This window comes from Anguilla anguilla, chromosome 11 (genome assembly GCF_013347855.1).
Source record: "Anguilla anguilla isolate fAngAng1 chromosome 11, fAngAng1.pri, whole genome shotgun sequence".
NCBI lineage: Eukaryota > Metazoa > Chordata > Actinopteri > Anguilliformes > Anguillidae > Anguilla > Anguilla anguilla.
Genome location: NC_049211.1, coordinates 17595068 through 17616825, shown reverse-complemented (window position 1 = coordinate 17616825; position 21758 = coordinate 17595068). Strand labels below are relative to the sequence as shown.

The 21758-nt window shown below is 48.6% G+C and overlaps 1 protein-coding gene across 4 annotated transcripts in view; it reads left to right on the top strand.

The window, feature by feature from the left end:
* tmcc1a (transmembrane and coiled-coil domain family 1a) overlaps nucleotides 1-21758 on the top strand; it is a 63474-nt gene that overhangs the window by 27235 nt on the left and 14481 nt on the right. Inside the window, exon 1 of one of the 4 annotated variants that reach the window (XM_035381506.1) lies at nucleotides 3609-3940. The exons of the other annotated variants lie outside the window; for them this stretch is intronic. Within the exon in view, the coding sequence (XP_035237397.1) occupies nucleotides 3902-3940 (39 nt within the window). The 5' untranslated portion in view covers nucleotides 3609-3901. Of the gene's footprint in view, nucleotides 1-3608; nucleotides 3941-21758 lie in introns of those variants that run through there. 4 annotated transcript variants of the gene reach the window in all.

Sequence of the window (21758 nt, the reverse complement as noted above, 5' to 3'; positions counted from 1 at the left end):
GCTAGAGTCTAGAGTCTAGGTGTCCCAGTTGTGACCTCATCACCTGATCATCAGCACCCACGAGCTCTAAATTCAACGGGTTCTGGTTCATCCTGTTCTCACAAGGTTTTGTTTCTGGAATTTATGTGACATAGGGAAATAACATGGATGTATTTCTGAGTAAAGTCTATGTACATAGTGTGCATGCCATAATGTTATGGGAAAGATATACACTTTCTACCATCTAAAGATTAAATACATTGACAGGGTACTGGTATGGTTGCTTCAGTCGGTAACATGCTGGCATAAGTTTGAGAAAAGTGTCCTTGCTGCAGTAATTATCGAGTGAAAGCCATTACAATGTTTTGAATGTGCAGGCCAAGTGGAAGAAGCCCTCAGATACGGTGGACTGCCTGCAGTCTAAAGTGTAACAGCAGCAATAGCAGCCCTGTGGCTGCAGTACATTGCTCTATGGAACAAGGGTTGTGTAGTGTAGTGTGGTGTAAAGATTGCCACAAACTGAGCTTGGGTGTTTGAAGCACGGAGAGCAGCAGTCCTCAGTGGTCTCTGGTTCATGATGGAATGAGGTCATGCAGAGAGCCTCCAGAGCCCTGACCAATGACAGACTGGAACCTTCAGCCATTCACTCTCACACCAGGTTGCTATGGAAACCCTATGGGCATAGAGAGATGATTCTCTGAGAGTGTGGCTGTGAGTCTGTGTGGAGGAAGTCCCCTCAGCTGTCAGAAGAGTGTACGCCACACAGCTGGTGAGCAGGTTGCTGGGGTTTCCAAAAAATGTCTAACTTCTGAGGCACCCCAGCCCCATCACCTGCTGGGTCAGGGGTCAAACTGCCTCACTGCTGTACTGCTGTAACATACTCTGACCTGCCACAGCGCCTGCATAGCAGAATGCTTTTGCATCGGTTCAGCCCTTTGGAGCCAGCATGCTTTTATTCGGTCAGGTGACATGACACATTTGCTGTGCTATGTCATCTGAAGGGAAGCAAGCTCTCTCTCTCTCTCTCTGAAGATCAGATCACAGCACGTGTCGAAATAATGCACAGTGAACATCAGGTAGATAGTAAGGCAATTATTGCAAAGTTCTAAAGTTGATTTGGAATCCCTCTGGATTTAGCCAACAGTTATTGGCCATTAGCACTGGTTTCCTGAAGGTGACTTCCTGACTGGCTTTGAATAATGAAGCCTTGTCACCCCGAACAACAAATCCTACTTCCCCGAATAAGCGTGAGCACATAAGCACTCTCACCCTCTTGTTCTGTTGACCACTTTGTTTAAGCAGATTATTCCTCTGTCCCATCTCCTGCCCAACAGCAGTGAGAATTCTGTTTTTAATGATGGGATGTGGGATCTAATGGTCAAGTAAGAGAGGGGCTGGCCCAGCCTGAAGCAGCTCATTCCCTAATGCAGGGTCCCACACTGAGGAGGCTCTGTCCCCTAATGCAGGTTCCCACACTGAGAAGGCTCAGTCCCCTAATGCAGGGTCCCACACTGAGGAGGCTCAGTCCCCTAATGCAGGGTCCCACACTGAGGAGGCTCAGTCCCCTAATGCAGGGTCCCTCACTGAGGAGGCTCAGTCCCTTAATGCAGGGTCCCACACTGAGGAGGCTCAGTCCCCTAATGCAGGGTCCCACACTGAGGAGGCTCAGTCCCTAATGCAGGGTCCCACACTGAGGAGGCTCTGTCCCCTAATGCAGGTTCCCTCACTGAGGAGGCTCAGTCCCCTAATGCAGGGTCCCTCACTGAGGAGGCTCAGTCCCCTAATGTAGGGTCCCACACTGAGGAGGCTCAGTCCCCTAATGCAGGGTCCCACACTGAGAAGGATCAGTCCCTAATGCAGGGTCCTTGGGTTGGCCTGTCTGAGGGCAGGATGCACATTGCCTGTTACGCTGTAATAAAACTCCACAACTGTGGCCTTGGGGGCCTTGGGTGGTGTGTACAAGCTGGCCTCCCAGGTTCAGCTGAATAGGAATGTGTGCGTGCTTGAGGGAATAGTGTTTTTCTGCTGTGCGTTCTTCCAAACGTGCGTCAGAACACGTGTGTCCTTCAGTGGCTCATGCAGTCATACAATGTGGTTTGTGCCCCTGACCAGCTCCCTCCCAGACTATTTCTGTAAGCAAAAATATCCGTCACCAGAAGAATATGTGTGTCCCTCTGCCTGGACCAGAACCTGAACACACCAGAATGCAGGTGGGAGAGAGAGAGGCACAAGTCTCCCTGTACAGACACCATGCTGTATGTCCTAAACCCTCAGCCTGTGTAACCTTCATCTAAAATTACAGCAGCCAAAGATCCCCTCCCCTTTTAACACCATGGAGCCTCCAGCATCAGAAGCAGCAGGTGCTCTGAGGCTGTAAGGATAATGTTGTCTGCGAGTACTCTACAGTGAGAGAAGGCATTTCCCACTAGTGGTTTGGGTTCCCTGTGTCTTAGGCCTGCGCTGGAACTGTACTGGGAACTGGGACCTTTAATTTTAGTTGGTGTAATTACATTCGGGGTATCTCAGGCTTCAGCTTCCTTGATTTTTGTGTTTTTCTGTACTTGCATTTTTTGTGCCTGTGCATTCTAATGCTCGGTAGCTAACCCTGATTAGGCCCGTGCCAAACACAGGTCACACGCCCCGGGTGCCCGGTTCACCCTGTGACCGCGTGCGGGCGGGGGCTGGCAGCGGTGTGGAGAGGCGCGGGGGCTGGCAGTGATCTGCGGGCGGGGCTCCATGTTTGGCATCAGGTGCTGAAACGCGGCTCAGGCGCCGTGTGCAGGTGGCGCCGTGGGGGCATAGCAGCACTGCCGTTTTCGGGCGGGGAGGGCGGGGGGGATTTTTCCCCGGCCACAGGACTGAAAGCGCAGCAGCTGCTGGTTTCAGGATGCCTGCGGGCTGCTGCTCTCCGCTCAGACGGCCCGGTCACGAGCAGCCCACAGACACTCCCTTAACTCTGCTGTGTCTGAGCCACGCTCGCCTGAAGCCTGCTCAGCTTTCATGTGAAGGGCTGATGTGGGACAGAGAGGGGGAAGGAGAGAACGGCGGGTGGTGAGGGAGAGGGGGAGGAAGAGAAAAGGGGGGTGCAGAGGGAGAGGGAGAGGTTAAGGAGGTCCACGCTTGGTTTGAGCGGAGGAGCATGTGCGTGTTCGTATGTTTCTTCAGCTCTCTGGGGGTGATTTTTGCTCAAGGCCTGTTTAAGATTGTGGGTCTAGAGTACACACCCTCTTTGTTTAAGCATCTCTCTCCTTCTCTCTCTCTCTCTCTCTCTCTCTCTCCTTCTCTCTCTCTCTCTCTCTCGCTCTCTCCTTCTCTCTCTCTCTCTCCTCTCTCTCTCTCCTCTCTCTCTCTCTCTCTCTCTCTCTCCCTCTCTCTCTCCTTCTCTCTCTCTCTCTCTCTCACGCATAGCTGCCCCCCACTCATGTAGTCTGTCTGATGTATCAGGAAGGCTTTGCTGGCTACAGTGTTATGCGGAGGGGAGGGGAGGTGCTGGTTGAGCCAGCCGAAAGAAGAGGACACTCCCCCCAGCCCTCCCCTTCCCCTTTAACGGCCCCCCTCCCCCCTGCCCCCTCCCCCCTGCACGGCTTAGCGCCGGGCTGATTGACAGGAAATGTGAGCGCCGCCCTGCCTTGTGTGCGCTGAAAGCACGCTGTGCAGCAGGGTGGGAGCAGACAGAGCTCTGGGACGGCCCCAAGGAGAGGAGGGGTGCTGGAGGCGACCCTGAGCGCACACTGGAACAGCCGCTCGGTCTGGGGCAGGACAGGCGCTCTCTCTCTCTCGCTCGCTCTCTCTCTTTCTCCTTCACCTTCGCTGGATTCATGTGCTCGCTGCCGTCATGTAGCGCGCCTCGCTCCGCCGCCCGTCTCCCAGCGTCCCCCCCGCCTCTGGGCTTTTTCGGAGAGGGGACAGTGGGAAGGCCAGGATGGTGCAGCGTTTCAGCCTCCGAAGGCAGTACTCGAAGGTAAGCTGCTGCTGTCTGCTTCCTGTTCTCGCACAGCAGCAGGCTGCTTGCCGAGCACAGCGCTGCTTACACGCTGCGACTCGGTGTTTGAGTTATCAGGGGCAGTGCATGGGTTTCTCAGCCCTGGAGGTGGGCGCTGGGACTGACCCAGCCTGTACTATAATGTACTGTACTCTACGGGAATATGCTGTTCTGTAGTTTACTGATCTGTATGGTAATATGCTGTTCTGTAGTTTACTGTTCTGTACGGGAATGTGCTGTTCTGCAGTTTACTGATCTGTACGGTAATATGTTGTTCTGTAGTTTACTGTTCGGTACGGTAATGTGCTGTTCTGTAATGTATTGTACTCTACTTTATGATAATGCACTGTTCTGTTGGGGATATGCTGTGATGTCACACCTGCTTCCTCTCTGTGTTTGGTAGGAAACTTTGGCATGCTTTGGTTCAGAGTGGTGTGCGCATACCCTGCTCTGTTTGCTGAACTGTGGGAGCTGTGGCAGAAAGGCAGCGGGTTGTTTATGTTTTTTTAAGGGCTGGGTGAGAGAGCGGGGCGCCCGTGACCATGGTGACGGTGGTTAGAAACGCGCCCCGTCCCTGCCAGGTCGGAGCGGGCGCAGGAGGCTGTTCCGCTCTGGATTCCTGTCAGAAGTGACTCAGCCTCTCTGGCAGCTCACAGATGGGACTGCTCCCTTCAGCCTTGACCCCTCTGACAGTGGCCTGTCAAGCATTAGCCTCTAAATCACAGTGTGTATCCATGAGAGGCTCACAATGCTACAGTAACAGCCTGAGAATATTCTGTCCTGTGCCTTTGCGGCGGCTGAGATCATTAATAAAACAAATCTCGGATTTTTAAGCATTTTATGAAATTACGAAAGGGGCCATGTCTAGAGAAATTTAATTTCTGGAAAAAAAATCTACTGTGAACTCCGAAAGAGAAACATTTTCAGATGGCGGTGTGGAGCTCATTTCCTTGATGTTAAAGCGCACTGCTTTACCTGGGGACAGACAGACAGTCTGTTTATGGGGATTTCTGAATGGCACTCGGCTCTGCTGAAGGTCCGGAGGTGCAGTAAAAAGGATGGGTCCTGCTGGAAATCCTGTCTCTGTCTCTGGAATGAGGCGACTGCGCCTGCTTGTATGTTACAGCTGTGTCACCCGTTGAGTGCTTAAGCAGAGACAAGTCGGGAACATATTCCATAAAATCTCAAAGTTCAATATAATCTCAAACCGCTCATTGAGCATTTGACTGGGTTGTGTTTAATGAAAAAGCCAGAGAGCTTTGAGAGTCTGTCTTTTGTGCGATACACAAAATGATAACATTTTGAACTAGCCAAATAGTCTCCTCACTATTCCGATGGATGCTCATTTGTTTGTTTTTTTTAAATCAATATTTGAAAAGCCCAGCAGATGAAAAGAGAGAGATGGTCTGATGGGGTTCACTGTGCATGATTGGCCGAAGGTTACAAGCACTGGGGGCTTTCAGGCTGTTTGAATAAACCGTATGAATGGCTGTTTAAGGAGCTGGTAAATGTCACAGCAGTTGTGTCTCTCAATGGGAGGTGTTGTTCCGCGTGGCCTCCCTGAGGGCTGAAAGCCATTTTTGACAATTTCATTGTGTTTCCCACAGACATCGACCAGAAGACTATCGCAAAAATGCAGCCTCTCCCACAATTAAAGTTTGTTCCAAATGCTGATGCAGTTTGGATACTTTGGCCGGGTCTGTTCAGACTCTGAGGTTTTCAGACATGTTCAGCTCTCTGGACACTTGTCTGAATTTAGCAGCGAATTATCTCAATGTACGGATGTCTTTTTGACAAGTTTCTGATAGAAAATCTGGAATATTTCAGCGCTTGGACTGGGAGGGATGGCTTTCATGGGGAGAACAGCAAAAAGAGCCTGTCTCTTTATTATAGTTAGTCAGTTAGTTTTATTTCACAAATTGAATTGACTGAGTCTTGCATTGTCAAGGATGGCACAATAAATGTAAAAACTTATTTCCATTGTGGCCCTGGATGGTAAGGATTGTATTTAATTTAGTTTTTAAGTGATGTGTTTCATTATCCTGCCTTCCCTGCTCTGGAGCCCACACTGTTTGTTCTGTGTTTACTGCCTGTTCTCAGATCAGTAGTTAAGGTGCAAATGTAGCTAGCACTGAAGGTGAGTGCTGTGCTGTGAGTATAGACATTGCCCGGGTAGATTCTGTTTGGCTGAGGACAGCTTTTGGTTTGCAGAGGTGGGGTCAGAGGGCGAAAGATCTGCACAGCTCCCTGAGGGTCACACTGAGCCAATAAGGCAGGAGCGCTGTGCACCAGGAGCTGTCGGCGGGATTATTGATTTGTTATTGATCGCTAGGATGGTGTGCTTCGGCATCTCTCTTTCTCTCTCTCTCTTCCTCCCTCCCGCTCAGATGTTTTCCTCTGTCTCTTTGACTCCCTACTCCCCCTTACATTTATCTGAGACTGCAGTCTCTGTCTGTCTGGAAGCGTGGCCCAGAACACAGTGAGCGATCGATCTGTGTTGGTCTTTATGGACTGTACTAGAGCCATACAGCGGGCGGGGAGCCACAGAAAACAGCCTGTGGGCCCAGAGCACAGATTCCCAGAAGATGCTGGGGGGCGGGGGGGGGGCTGTTAGAGCCCTGCTTTGTTGAGATACCGGGGGTGTGGTAGGGTAAAGCTGTCACATGCACATGTTTAAACCAAGGAGCCGAGCAGCCAGCGTACAGAAACGGAGGCTGCTGCATGCACAGGAGCTGCTGGTCCTCCCTGCGCGATGCAGTGAGCTGTGTCAGCTGACACAGTCCAGTGACTGGGATGAAGGTGTGCTCCTGATTGACAGCAGTGAAACGGAGAGGGCGAGAGATGAGCAGCTTCTGCCGCAGCCGTGCGGTCAGGTCTGCTGTTGTCTGTCGGCGTTTCTCAGCGACGCTGTGTGAAACGCGATGTCCTGAAAGCCGAGAGTAGGTCCCTTGGGCGGCCGCCTCACTGCCCGTGCCTTCCGTTGGCCTCCAGCCATTAAATGGCCTTATTAATTCAGATGCCTGTGACCTCGCCTCTCTTTAGTCATTAAGCCCTGCTTGTGGGAGAATATTAATGTAGCTATTATATTTGTGGGGGAAAGGCCCAGCTAGTCTTGTATCTGCTTTTCATTTGTTCGACATGGTACAGTTCCAGGTTCAAACACGACTGGGTTTTTAAATATTTTACTGGTGGTCAGGGAACTGGTCCCACAGTCAAAATAAAGACTAATTGAGAAGACTGGTCATTAGAGAGAGAGAGAGAAAGTGACAGAGAGAGAGATGGGGAGTATGTGTTAGCCTGTAATAATCAAGATATAAAAATTATATAAAACAAAGATATACAAACAGAGGTGAGTGGGCAGGGTCTAGGACAGAGGAAACTTTGATTGTAAACACAGGACCATAGCATGGCTAAAAATCCTGCATAGTATGCCTTTAACGATTGCTGACCTTGCCAAACTGTTTGCACAGTCTGCATGTATCTGATGAAAAAGAAAAACATGGTAGATAACTAAATTGCCATAAAGGCAAATAAGTTAACTAGCATTCCTGCTAGGAGTATGTTTTTCTCATTTAAGAGTAAATGGTGTAGTGAGATTGGTACAGGGAATTATACAGAACAATACAGGAGCTTCTTATTAGAGTAAAATATGTGTATGTTCTGAATCCAGTGATTTTAATGGCTAACACCCCTGTTGTATGTTCGGCACTCTGAATACTGAACACAAGTGTATTTTCCAAGCATTTTTATGTGCTGTGCATGTTTCTGTTTATGTGAACTGAATCAGTGTAATGAAAACAATAGAAAAATTGCATGAGCATGCGTTCACATACAGACACATGTACACCATAAAACTCAAATGTATGTGTGAAGGTTATGGTCTAACTATGGTGGAAATGCAGAGCTGTGTCTGCTATGGCCATAGATGCATTGCATGTAAGAATTGATCTTGGGTGTGACTTCTCCCACCAGACCAAACCCAAGTAATCTCTTTACGGCGTAGCTGCCTCCACGGCGCTGTGTGCTGGCAGCCCAGGCGGGTCACCGCACGGCCTGTCAGACCCACACACCCGCGTCTCCACTGCAGTCTCTCCCGGTGCTGCAGCCGGGGCCTGGGAGCGCGGTCACGTTTCCCCGGCGGATAGCGAGCGCGTTCCCCGTAAACTGGCTGTGACGCGCTCGCGCTCGGCGGTGCTTATCTGTGCCGGAGGACGCCGGCGCTCGCGCGGGGGCTCGGTTTCCTGGAGCGTGCGTCCGCGTGCTGCGCTCCTCTCGCGCGGCCGAGCGGAGAACGCCGCTTCTGTTTGAGCGGGACGAGCCTCTCCTCTCCCTCCCCGCAGCTGTGGGGCGCTTTTGCTGAAACGGTAAATATTTGCGCCCTCGCCGGCTGCAGAAAAGGCGGGTGCTGAAAGCGCAGTGACAGGGGCGGGGGCGTCCTGCTCGGGGAGGACAATGCGCGCCCTGTATGACGGATACGGGGCAGCGGCGTGGAGTACATTGGCACGGCTTAGCGATTACAAGTTCAGAGCCTGCACAAAGGATCCTGCTTGTGCTGAATGAGCCGTTCTTTGTTAGCGCGACAGGCAACGGCAGCGGCCACTCCAGCCCAGCCTTGTGTGTGTCTTTTCAAGTGAACCCTGCGTGCCACTCCTCAGACAAACGAAATCATGGAGTTGAGTCCTTCCATTAAACCCTAACTGGGAAAACTAACTCCTGACTGAGTGTGGATAGTTGGGCTTGTGTGTTTGCCTTGTGATATCCGCGTGTTCCCTGTGTGCACACCTGCGTTTGCTTGGGCTCACAGTGACAGAGAGAAGAGCGCGGTTGTCAATGATAACATCGTTTGGCCGCATGTTCTCTTGAGGATGACCTCAGGAGGTGGCCGGCTGCTCCATCTGCTTCCCCCTCATCATCATTTAGAGGAACCAAGTGCTCCTGATTGTCCACCCCCACCATGCAGGTGCCATGGTAACCGACCCCTCCCCATGGCTGTGTCATAATCAGCGCATGGTTCGTTTTAAGGCACTGGGACTGCTGCTTCTGCTGTAAACCTGTCAGCTTCAGTTAGGCACTGTAATGCTGGCTTGTTGAAAATAAGTACCGTGCCTTCATGCATAAGGTGTGTAAGGAACACTAATTCTTTAAGTCTAAACTTTTACTGAAGTTTCTGTGTTGTGGGTTAGGTCTGAAAGAACTGTATGTAATGGTGTGAACACACATAGAAATGTATTTAAGTTTGCTAACCTAACAAATCAAAATGACATATCCCCTCTTCCCAATATGGTGCTAATCTGAGTTTGGACCATATCTGTTGAGTGACTCACTTTCTGCAATCACGTCTCTTGAATGACTCGTTCCCAGAATGCTTTGGTTTCTAAATGTTTCATTGTAGCAAGACAACAAATACAGGGCTGTGTTTTTTTACACCGCTGTGAGTGTTCACTTGAGGAACGCGTCGCGGGTGCGGTCACTTCCCACTCTGACTCATGTTCAGAAAGAAACCATTCAGCAGGAGATGAATGCCTCGAAATGGCTGGAAGCAGCCTGGTAATCGGCATTAACTTCCTGATTAAGCTGACCGTCTTTCACAGTCTTCTGGGCCTGGCTTGGATTCACATGTAGCAGGCTATTAATCACTCAGAAGCTTCCCGGAGGGGGGGGGGGGGGGGGGTGCTAGTGTTGGCCACGGCCCGCCCCGTAGCTTTTTGGTTCAGGCAGCACGTTTGCCCTGCCTGCAGTCCTTTGCGAAGTTCCCTGGTAATTTAGCTGCTTATCACACCCAGGCTTTATAATTAACCAGGAGCTTGGTTTGGGGGAGGGCGTGTTCGATGTGGGTGGATCCGTCCCCCCGTCTGTGACGCGCTCTCTCTCCTGCTGTCGGGTCCATTAGCGTCTTTGTGCCTCCTGTCTCCATGTGCGGGCGCCTCCTCCCTCAGTCACATGAACGGTGTCCGTAGCAACCAGAAGATGTTCAGACACCACCAGCGCCATGCTACCTCTAATTGCCAGCTCCGAAATGATATGATAAGTGCCCATCGCTGGGGTCATTTCACCAACGCACAACAAAAAGGGAAAGCAAATTTAAATCAAACGGGGGAAATGGAGCATCGTCCCTGGCTGTTTGTGTTTTCTAGGAATTGCTGGAGATTTGTGTACTGACTGCTTTTTGAGAGCAGCATTATAATCTGCTGCTGGTCTGTTGATTCTCTTTTCTGCCGATGGCAGGATTGTGCTGTCTCAGGTCTGCATGTTGTGTGTACGGCCATGGGTTCCAGAGCTTCTGCAGTATTACAGCACAGTCACTCCTCTGTTTGCTCGTGGTTATTGATTCAGAGACATCGATTTCGGGCCTTCCATGGAAGCCCCTGGGCTTCACGGAGGGCTGAGGAGGAAGGAGGAGGAGGTGGAGGCAGAGCAGAGGTGGGGGAGGGGGGGATAGATGGTGCTGCATCTCTCCAGACTGGGCCCTTCCGGGTCGCTGCCGCATGCACCGGCCTCCGCCGTGCTCTGTTCCCGGGCCCCGGCTTGGCAGCTGCCTGCCTGGCCCAGCTGGAGCTCTCGCCTCAGTGCTGTGTGTACTGGCATGCCAGCCAAGGTCGCCATGACATTCAGCTCCGCCCCCGCCCCCCCTCCCTCTCCCTCAGCCAGCGTACCGCTCAGTCCTCCCTCCTTTCACTCCACTGGGCCCCAGCACCAGGGCTCTGCCTGCTTCCTTACAGGCCCTGTGTTACTGAACACTCCTGTCACAGCGTATTATGTGCTGTGCTACTGAACACTCTCCGGTCACAGTGGTGTTATGGGCTGTGCTACTGAACACTTTCTGGTCACAGCGGTGTTATGTGCTGTGTTACTGAACCCTCACGCAGGTCACAGTGGTGTCATGTGCCGAGTTACTGAACACTCGCTCACGCTTTCTCAGTGCAGGCTGGTCGTGTGAATGCACATGAAAACAGGAAGCCCTTCCACTTCCTCTGCGGTGCAGATGGTGAACACTGTGTCCATTTCATACCAGCATCACGTTTGCTAGGTTTTCTCACTTTCGCAGCCCTCTGATTCACTACTTCTCTGATCTCAGTGTAGATACGCAGCTTGTAAAATCCACCCAGCTTCAGCAATCTAGGCTCACCGGTTTAAGTGACAGGGTGGGTGCCTTCACTTCGTTGGGTGCCTTCACTTCGTTGGGTGACTTTGTGCTCGGTAGGGGTCAGAGGGTTCAGAGCCTCTCTCTCTATCCAGGGTTCAGAGTCTCTCTCTGTCCAGGGTTCAGAGGCTCTCTCTCTGTCCAGGGTTCAGAGCCTCTCTCTCTGTCCAGGGTTCAGAGGCTCTCTCTGTCCAGGGTTCAGAGCCTCTCTCTCTGTCCAGGGTTCAGAGGAAGCAGCTGCTCAGCATGTGCCACCTACAGCCCACAGTGCATCCTGAGCTACAGTAACAACATGACCCCCTTCATGCTTAGATACGCCTCCAGCGATGGCCTTTTGCATGTATGCTTCTTTCATACATGACATTATAGAGTCCAGAGTAATGTCTGATGTGTAGAGTAATGTATCTTTCAGTACTGATGATGGGGAGGGGAAGAAGAGTCTTAGGTTCGTTTTCATAGTGTGGTCTTCTCCCTGTGTGGATTAATAATGGATGAGTCAGCCTCTCCTTACATTCCCCTTCTTCCCGTCTCTATCTTTCCTTCCTGTCTCCTCCTTCCCTTCTTGTATCTTCAGTATCTCCTTCTGTCCTCTCCTCCACCTCACTGACAAGACAAATTATCCAGCACTTAGAGACCCCACCAGTGCAGAGGAGATATTTCAGTGAGCCTGGGCACAGGCAGTACTGGAGGGATTTGGCCATGGTTAGTGGGCCAGTGTTAATTACTGTTCTCCAGCTGCGCTGATGTTGCTAGACAGCTCAGCTCTCTCTTACGGGCTCGCGTCCACATGTGGGTGTGCTGGCGTGTGCGTTGGTGTGTGTGTGTGTGTGTGTGTCTGCGCATCGATGTGTTTCCTGCTCGACCCCATTTTTTTCTCTTTGAACTCGTACCACGGCCCATTTGATTTCTGTGATCCTGCCTCTTGAATATTCACTCGTTGTGCATTAGACCTTTATCCAGGGGAGCATGCATTAGTATGCGAAAGGGACGGGTAAATGTGTACTGATGAGGCCGCGTGTAGCCGAGCGCAAATCAAAGCGTGCGGTTCGGGACGCGTGCGGTAAAACTGATCAAACACAGTTATGGTGGACACGCAGTGTGGGACTGCTCTGGCAGTCGGACTCTGTCCCCGTGCCAAGAGAGACACGCTTGCTGACGCAGGTGATGTTTTTTTAAATGCCTGAGAGGCGCAGGCGTCACCTGCTTCACACGTGAGCAGACAGGAACTCTCATAGTGACGCTCTGAATTCCCTGCTCATGGTATTAACGGGTCACCTTTTCATCATTTCTTCCCCAGCTGTTGTTTTTGCACTGGGTGTGATTTATGATTCCCGATGCTTTGCTGTAGGAGGCTGTGGGCGGGGCCTGTCTCATTGTTTTCTTTAGTGTTCACACGGCTGACACAGACCTCATTTCCTTTTTTGTCGCTTCCGTATCTGAACATTTTCTAAGGTCTAGTAGGGCCAGAATAGTGTGTGAAGAGCAGTACTTTCCAGCTCCCACTGGCACGAGCACTTAAAGCATGCAGTGTGCTGCACTCTTAAGATGCTGTACCCCAGTAACCCCACACACGCTGTACCCCAGTAACCCCACACGCTGTACCCCAGTAACCCCACACACGCTGTTCCCCAGTAACCCCACACACGCTGTATCCCAGTAACCGCACACACGCTGTACCCCAGTAACCCCACACACGCTGTACCCCAGTAACCCCACACATGCTGTACCCCAGTAACCCCACACACGCTGTACCCCAGTAACCCCACACACGCTGTACCCCAGTAACCCCACACACGCTGTTCCCCAGTAACCCCACACACGCTGTTCCCCAGTAACCGCACACACGCTGTACCCCAGTAACCCCACACATGCTGTACCCCAGTAACAGCACACTGCACTCGGACACGGTGCAGATGGACTAGCTTAAACTGTGGCCGATTGGCCATTGACCACACTTACACACAATGCTCTCTTGGACCGCACTTTGACACAGTAGACATGCACTGTACGTGCGAATCATCAGCTATGGATTAACCTCATATAATGGACAGCAATAAGGTTATACAAAGCATTCTTATTTGTACTATGGCTGTTGGAAACCTTTTATGTCTGTGTGCAGCACATTAAAAATGTCTAGCCTGTCTTTGTTCAAATGTCAGTTGCTGCTTTAATAATGTTTAACAAAAACATCTGTAACTTTGGCTCTGTGAAGTGGATCCATGTTGCATATGGCCTAATTAATATGCCATTTGCCTGTAATAAAAACAGTCATTTTAGCAATTACTGCTCTCTCCGGCAGTTGGGTAATTGATTACCCATGCCTTTTTCTAGTTAACATGCAAACTGCAACCGCTGTACGACCATGATAAGAGTTTATCTGTCATCATTGAGTAATGTCCTGTACGCAGTAGCAAGATCGTATGTTAACAGAGCGGCGTGAGAGGCTGAGTGAGTGATTGGCTCTGTGTGTGGAGTGTCCACTGTCAAACTCCTGCTGAATTCTAGAGGAAAGGTTGAGCTTTGTCCCGGTGACCCTTTGCACTGGCAGTAGTAAGCAGTCCAGCCATTTGCATATCCTGCATGTCCTGCTGGTGTATGACTGTGTTCAGGTTGGTGTTGGTGCTTCAGTGAAGACTGGTGCTCTGTGACAGTAGCACTGTTGAGTGTCCTCTCGGCTTCTAAACGTGTCAGTTGAGGGTGTGTTTCAGTCAGTTGGTGTGCGGTATTTGTCTTTGAGCGTGGGTTGTGTTAACAAAGGACGCCCGTGTCATTAATAACTGAAGATGACGTACTGTTGACTTAACAGGGCTGCTACATCACTTCCTTCAGACTTCACACATTCTGCTTCAAACTGAAGATTCTCTTAAGATACCTCTTATCTTTAAAAAAAAAAAAAAATCAGTAACAGCCATTGTGTGTTTGCTCTTATTCTGTGTGCTTGCATTTATCACATTCTGGAAGCCATTTGTATTTGTCTTGTTTTTCCTGCTCTAGTAAACATGTTCAGAGTTACAGATACAGTGTCTCAGTCAGGATATGAACCCACGAGCACTATGTCCAGAGGTCCCTGACCAGGACTTCACAGAAACTCCTGCCACGTTTTCTTTCCCCGTTCCTCCGTTTCCTCCTGTCCGTCTCTCTGCGCGCTGTTGTTGAGGGCCTGACCCAGCGTGTGGTGTGCCTGTGGACTCGGCAGGGTCACTAATACCCTCCCATAGAGCGGCCGTGTTACACTGCAGTCCCCTGCCTGTGTCCCCGTGGTACTGCTGAACTGCTCAACCCTCAGCACAGGCCCTGTGCTAATTTCCCTATGCTCTCATTTACATTTAATGTTATTATGATATATCTGTGACATTATACAAGAAGTGCAGTTATTATTATTATTATTTAATATTATTATTATTATTATTATTATTGGCAGTTGTGACATGATTAAACCAGAGGAATGTGCAGAGGAAATGAACAGGCAGTAGGGGTTTTAGTTCTTTCCCGTTCTGTTCTCCTGGCCGTTAGCTGTGGAATGTTTGGGGTACTGTGGGTCCTTCTCTGAGCGCTCAGAGACATTGTGTACAGTGTGGGAGCTGCTTACTGTGCGCTGTTTGCCATTGTTGGCAGAGCTGCTCAGATTGCAGTTGCAGTCCCTGCCAAGTTCTTTGTTAAGGGCAACCTACAGCATCTGCAGCGTCACATTATCCCTGCGACTGCAAGAGCGAAAGAAAGGACCTGATGGAGCGCGAGCATTCCCTGTAATCCCCACTCAGACTGTACCCCCACCTCACCTTCCCCCCCACCAAGTCACTGTCTCCACTGCCTTCCTGCATGAGTTTATTGAAACCGCCATGGGGGAGGATTATGCATTTTAAATGAAAGCCTCAAGAATTTTCCCTCTGTGCTCAAAAAAGACCCTTCTTTTTCCCTCTCTGATCTCATTCTAAGATTTTCAGAAATCTTGTCCAGTACAGGCTCATATATCAGGTTTTTGTCCACAGATTGATGAAAAGCAACTGGGTGGGTTTATTCACACAACATGTTTGATCACAGCTCAGTGGTTGTGATGTGTTTTAAGAGTTGCTTATTTGACGAGGGACACACACATGATCCTGGAGCTGTAAGTACAGTTCATCCAGAACGTGGTGGTTTCTAATCCTGGGGTAAAAACGGAGTGCTGAAGTGCTGTGCTTGTGACACTCAAAGCAGCCTGTAGCCTGGCTGGCACAGGGCTTCGGCTCCCGGCCTTTCCAGAGATCCTGAGGAAGATGGGGGAAGGGACACGCTCGGGTTGCAGAGCGGAGGCAGAAAGATAACCACGATTGAAATCAAAGTGTTTTCACCCTTCTTACATAATTTAATGATTTGATTACATGATTATGCAACTCGTCTTTACTCAACAGTCAGAGCATCCCGCTGTGCACTGATTGGGTACGTTGTCATAGCACCCTGCCTGCTGTCTGATTGGATAGGGCTTCATAACAGCCTGCCTGCAGTGTGGTCGGGTTAGACTTCCCAGCACCCTATCAGGTTGTTTTGATCTGTCTGTGCAATGAACAGTAAAGGCTGTCTTTCTCCATTGATTCAGCTGTGCCTAAGAAGTGAAGATACCTGGTTTTGTGAATGTGTTATTTTATAGTGAAGTGTGGGCCTCTTTGTTCGCACATAGCATTAAAACCCTTGGGCCTTGAGTTTAGCTCCACCTAGTGGACAAATGAAATCCCCTCGCAGCAGTTTTTCCTTAGGTGTAGCTCACACGTTCACACAAATTATGTGCCTTAAATATTGATTGGCTGAGATTGCTGTACAATAATAAACCAAAGTAGGTTATTGCGGTTCAGATCAAACTTGAACCTGAAAATGTGAAGGGATTGAAAGTAAATCTGACTGTGTAAATATTGTCTTGATTATATTGCCTGTCCTCTGTTCATTTGCTGTGGTTTGGCCACGGAATCTCCCCCCCAAATCCCACAGCAAAATAAGCACAAGGACATTTTACCCGTTTTGTTGCTAAAGCTTACTGTCATACGTGCGGCTGTAATTCAACACCTGTCCGTTTGTGAGTTGTAAAATGAATTAAGATCGCTGGCTCATGTCTGCCTGGTGTTTAAACCTTTCTTTTGGTCTGCTGATTCAATCAGTCTCTGCAGTGTTTTGTTCGATGGCTGTCAGTGTCTGGCAGCCTTGAATTATTTCCCACTTAAACTAAATCAAAACTCCCATCATCTGCTGTCTACTGAAAGCGAGCTGTAAGGCCAGTACCTTAAATGAACTGTAGGCCTCTTGCCTGCACCCTGTGGAAATCAGGTTAGTTGCTTGTGCGTGGTACATTTCCAGCATTTTGCTTCAGACCTAGAATTGGATCCGAAAGGTACACTGCACTGTACACAAATATACGCACTGTAACTGCTAATGGAACGCTAAATGGATGTGTCATCACATGTAGTCCACAGCCTTGTGGCCACAGAAATACCTAAATTAGATATCACATTTGAAGAAATGTAGGCGTTGGAGCGTTCTCTCTGTTTTCGGCTGGTCTGAGCGGTGCGCTGCAGTGTAGCCCTGCCAGTTCTCTCTGAATGGGTCCCAGCACTATGACTAAATCTGGGTCTTCGGACGGGCCAGTCCAGGCCATCCAGAGCAGTGTGACGGGGGCAAAAAATGACCCACCGGCAGCAGAAAAGGGGGGGGGGGGGGTGAGTTGATTATTTTTTTTGCTTGTCATTTCCTGCTGTGGAATAGGTTGGCACGGTTTTCTTTTTTCCACCCATTCAGTTTCGCTGCCCGCATTGTCCCCCAGTACAGTGTGGGAACTCTTTCTCTGGTTTATATAATCTGATTAAAATGCCTGTAAATGGATTTAGTAAATTGTACCCTCTCTACAAGCCTGGCTTTAATCAGGACAGTGTCCCTGTAACCCAGACCGATTTTAACCTCGATACGGTGTATACCGGACTGAACAGAGTACAGTATCCTAGGAGAGGTGTCAGTATCTCTGTGTTTGCCTACTGTTCATGTACTCCTGTTTTGTGACTTTTTGAACGAGCAAACATAATTTGAAGTTCAGATAATTTGATGTGTTAAATAAAAATAGCAAGATTTTGATTGCCTGTTGTTGATGACGCTGAGTCTGACTCCCCAGAGGGCTTGTCTGCTTGTGTTGGGATTGAACATTAGCCACAGGATGCTCAGTCGCTCATATGATCCTAATTGACTTGTGGCGGGCTTTCACCAAAGCCCGCATTTGGATTTGTCATTAAGACCGTGACGGTGGACTCGGTTATAATGCATGCTGTTAATAATCCCCAATCGATTTATATACCTTAATGAGTTCATTCATTAAAGGAATGCAAAAAGCTGTTTCCTTTTTTTAAAACAGGAAGCACAATGTTCAGTGTGTATTTTCAGGGTCACTGCATCTGTACAGAATCATCATTCTAAAAGTTTGCTCTCTCTCCAGATGGAACAAAGACTTGGCTCTTCTCTCTTTACATAAGCAGTTCTTCCTGATAACCCAAATAACTGGAGCAGCGCTCTGTGTTTATCTGAATGAGCCCCCTCCACCTGCTCACAATAGCCCCTCTCCCGCTCTGGCATTCGCATTCAGAGTAGTCCAGCAGTCCTGGTTCTTCTCCCCCCACCCCCCCCCTCGCCAGTGTCCCTGACCTCCCCTGGAACTTTCCAGCCCACTCTGGCCTCGTACATGGCTGATTCTGCATGGTCCGCTGGCTCTGGCTCTGGCTCTCTGTGAGAGGGGCCCCGTTCGTTGCTAGTATTCTACTGGAACCTTCCGTGTTACTGCTCATATTCTTCTGGAAACTTCCACGCTCAAGTTACAACTTATTCTGGAACCCTCCACACTCAACATAAAACAAGGTTCTCCTCAGACCTTCCGTACTGAAGTTAAATATTCTTCTGGACCGAACAATTTCACAAATGACTTTTCTTGGGAACATTTCTTGAGGTTTCTTTCTGTGTGGTGAATCGGTATTTACTGAGAATAAGCAAAAATTGGGCTTGCATTAATAATATTAGCTTGCTGGATTACATTTACTGACGTGTGGCATGTAAGTTAAACGACGGTGTCCTATAACAGTCCTGTCCCCCAAAGACCTCAAGCACACTTGGAAAAGCCCAAGTGCCCTCAGGGTCTCTAGGACTTTCCCCAGTGTTCAACACACAGAAACCAAGATAACTGGCATTCTGGATCTGCTTTACACCAGCAGCTAAATGCATTCCAGAGTCAAGAATTTGAGTGACTTTTCTTTTGCACTGAAGTGCCCAACCTTGCCCAACCTTTCATCAAAAAATATTATCAATACTGTTTATCTCAGACCTCCTTTAAGCTATTTAGGGAGGTTACGTCTGTCAGTAACATTAGGCTCTGCAGTTTCTTCACTGAATAAGCTGATTATTTAAAGGGGAACTTCTTCCTAAATTGATGTGTATGATGTATATCAGTTGCCTTCACCAGGAATTTTAGAGTTTCATTTAAATTACCTTGTGCTGATGATTTCCCACAGTTCATTGCTGGAAGTATTCAATTGTGAGCCGCGAAATAATATTTTCAAACATTTTTGGAATGTTTGTCCTTTTCTTCAAGTGATGACAATTATATATACATGATCTGGAATTTCTGGAGTGCCTGGAGACAGTGAGGTAGCCAGTGAGGTATGTCACACTATGTGTAACAAAGGCTTAGAGTAATTCTTTGGGAAATGGCATGTTTTTATAATGCCTCTATGGACCTTCATACATGGAGTGCAGAAGCACCTTCTGTTACACTGCTGGAAAACATGTGGGCTGCATTTAAAGCAACACTGAACTGGTGGACCATAGTATTTTAAGTTGTCCCTGTCCCTACAGTCTAGTGAGTAGCGGCACAATCCTTCTGAATAAGTCTCAGAATTTTATTTATTTATTTGTTTACAGCTGAGAACTCCCTGGGTAGCCCTCTAAACACGTGCGAGTTGCTGCCTCGAACCAACTAAGAAATGTATATTTTTATGAAAATGTAATTTAGTCAGATTTACAGTAATTACAATTAGCCTGGTTTGGAAAAATGAGGAATGAGTAATTTGTTTATAAGATTGTGATTAAATTGTATCTGTATAAAGAGGTGGTGTGAACCCTTAACTAATGGACAAACTACAGTGGTCAATTTTCTGGCCACGGGTTTGAATGAGCACCATTGAACCTCAGTATTCCGCACTGCGCTGCTTCTGTTCCTGAGTTTATAGACGATAAACTGTCTTCATTAAGTGTGGAGTATAACCCGTGCACATAAACCCCTCTGGCTTGTGTAATCTGTAGGTTCAGCCCTCAGGCTTGACTCTTAAATGCCACATTGCTGTAATGTGTGACTCTGAAGGACGGGGAATGTGAAATGAGAGGGACATCAGACTTGTCTGACAGGTGCATGACCTGATGTAGGGAGGATGTAAGAGAACAACCTGCCAAAAACACTGGAGGCCAAAAGGCACTCGTTCCTTAAATTGCATTACATTACATTACAGGCACTTAGCAGATGCTCTTATCCAGACAGACGCACAGTCGTGGGGAACATCAGCGTTGCACTCAGGAATACAAAAATGTGATATCACCAAGGCACAGAGGCCCATTAATAATCTATAAGTGTGATGTTAACTTAACAAACAACCATTTGTGTTGTAACAAAAGAAAGTACCAGCAAAAAAAATGATCTGTCTTTGCATAGCTGTACCTGTAACATTATCCCAGAAGAAAATACAAAAGAACGATTCTCAAGAGGCTCAGGGGAAGCATGATGCAGTCTGGAGAGGTGAGTCTTCAGTCTGTGTGAGGATGTGCAGGGTTTCTGCTCTCCTGACTGTGGTGGGAAGCTCATTCCACCACAGAACAGACAGGAGACATGGCCTAGAAGTGCAGACATGCAGGGGACCAGGCTCTCACTAGTAGCAGACCAGCGATTTCTGGTAGGTGCATTGGGTCTGATGATCTCACAGGACTGTCCTTTTAGTTGCCCAGTAGGGTATCTAAAACGGCCACCGGTCACCACTGTCACCAGGGTTTTGATGCAAGCTGAAATAGTTAGCCAGTAGAGGGGGATGAGAAGGGACGTGACATGGCTGAGTTTGAGGTGGATGTAGATCAGATGAGCGGCAGCAGCCTGGATGAGCTGCAGAAGTCTGATGGAGACAGGGAGGCCAGCAGGGAGGAGGTTGCAGTAGTCCAGACGGGAGATGACCAGGGCCTGGAATAAGAGCTGGGTTCAGTCAGTGGTGAGGAAGGGGACGGATTATTACATTTCAGGAATTTTGCAGGTGCTCTTATCTAGAGCGACTTGCGCAACTTAAACTCTTTTTATAGACGACCCATTTATGCAGCTGAATATTACCGAAGCAGTTTGAACCACCAACCTCTGATTTTCATTTATTTTTGTTTTTTTTTATTTTTTAGCCATACACAAGATCATACAGAGCATGAACGATTAGTTCAGCCTTATTGATCTCCCTATAGCTGTGTAATTGCTTCATGTCTCCATGAAAAGTTGTCCATCAAGATGTGCAGGTGTTCCTGACTGTGGTATCACATCCCAAACAATATTTTTTCTGTACCTTGGTTGCACTTTGTTCTTAAAGGATTTCAGTAAAGATTTCACTCATAGACTAATGTCTGTGATTAAGTTTTAAAACCTGAATAATTTGTTGATTTTGACTACCAGGATAGGTGAGTCTGGTGCTCTTGACTCCTGTTTGAAAGCAGCCCCTTGTTCTCAGCAGAGTGCAGATTAGAGAAATATTTTTTTTTTGGAAGCAGTCATTGTGTAGTTTATATCCATTTTGTCTTTCTGGCATTGAAAGCTTTGTTGTTACAAACTGCCACACAATTTCATTAACTGTATTAGCTCCACGCCGCGACACTACACAGCCCTGTTAGATCAAGCCATTAGGTGTTGCGTAAGCTACCTTTCCTCTACACTTGCTCTGTGGGTCATATTGCTATTGCTGTTCCCCTCTCATTAATTCCCTCATTCATTCCCTCGTGACCCCCCCCCCCTCACCCCCCCACAGCAAGCGCACTATGCAGGGCTTTTGGCAGCATGAGCTGTGTGTTACCCTTGCTCTACTCCCTACTTCCCTTCTCCCCTAATTGGATGTGAGCGTGCACACACTCTCGTACATCTCTCTCTCCCCTCTCTTTGTCTTTCTCCTGCTGCTCTGGTCATATGACTGACTGCCTCATCTCATGGCTTTATACTTGAGGAAAAAGATGTCAGCCTCTGATTGATTAGTTGCTTTTGTCCTTGAGATTGTTGATGACTTTGAAAACTTTTAATTCCTGCGCGCCTGTGCTTGGACCCTGTGCGACGGTAGTGAAATCATGGCCAGCTACAGCCCTGTGAGCAGGCTCATGCTGCTGTGCAGTCTTTATGCCTGCTGGTTGTGGGAGTTGATTGTGGAGCTAGCATCATAGCACAGTAGCCTCTATGTTCTCATGAAGCACTACCATTCTGCAAGTTTTTTTTTTTTTTTGTTGTCCGCTGTCAAATGAGCTCTGGGGTTGTCCTGGCCCTGAAACTTTTTAGAATGAAAAGCCTCAACCCCTCCTTCCCCTCCTTACTCTCTCACTTTCTCCTACGCTCTCTCTCTCTCTCACTCCCTCTCATTCTCTCTTTCTCTCACACAC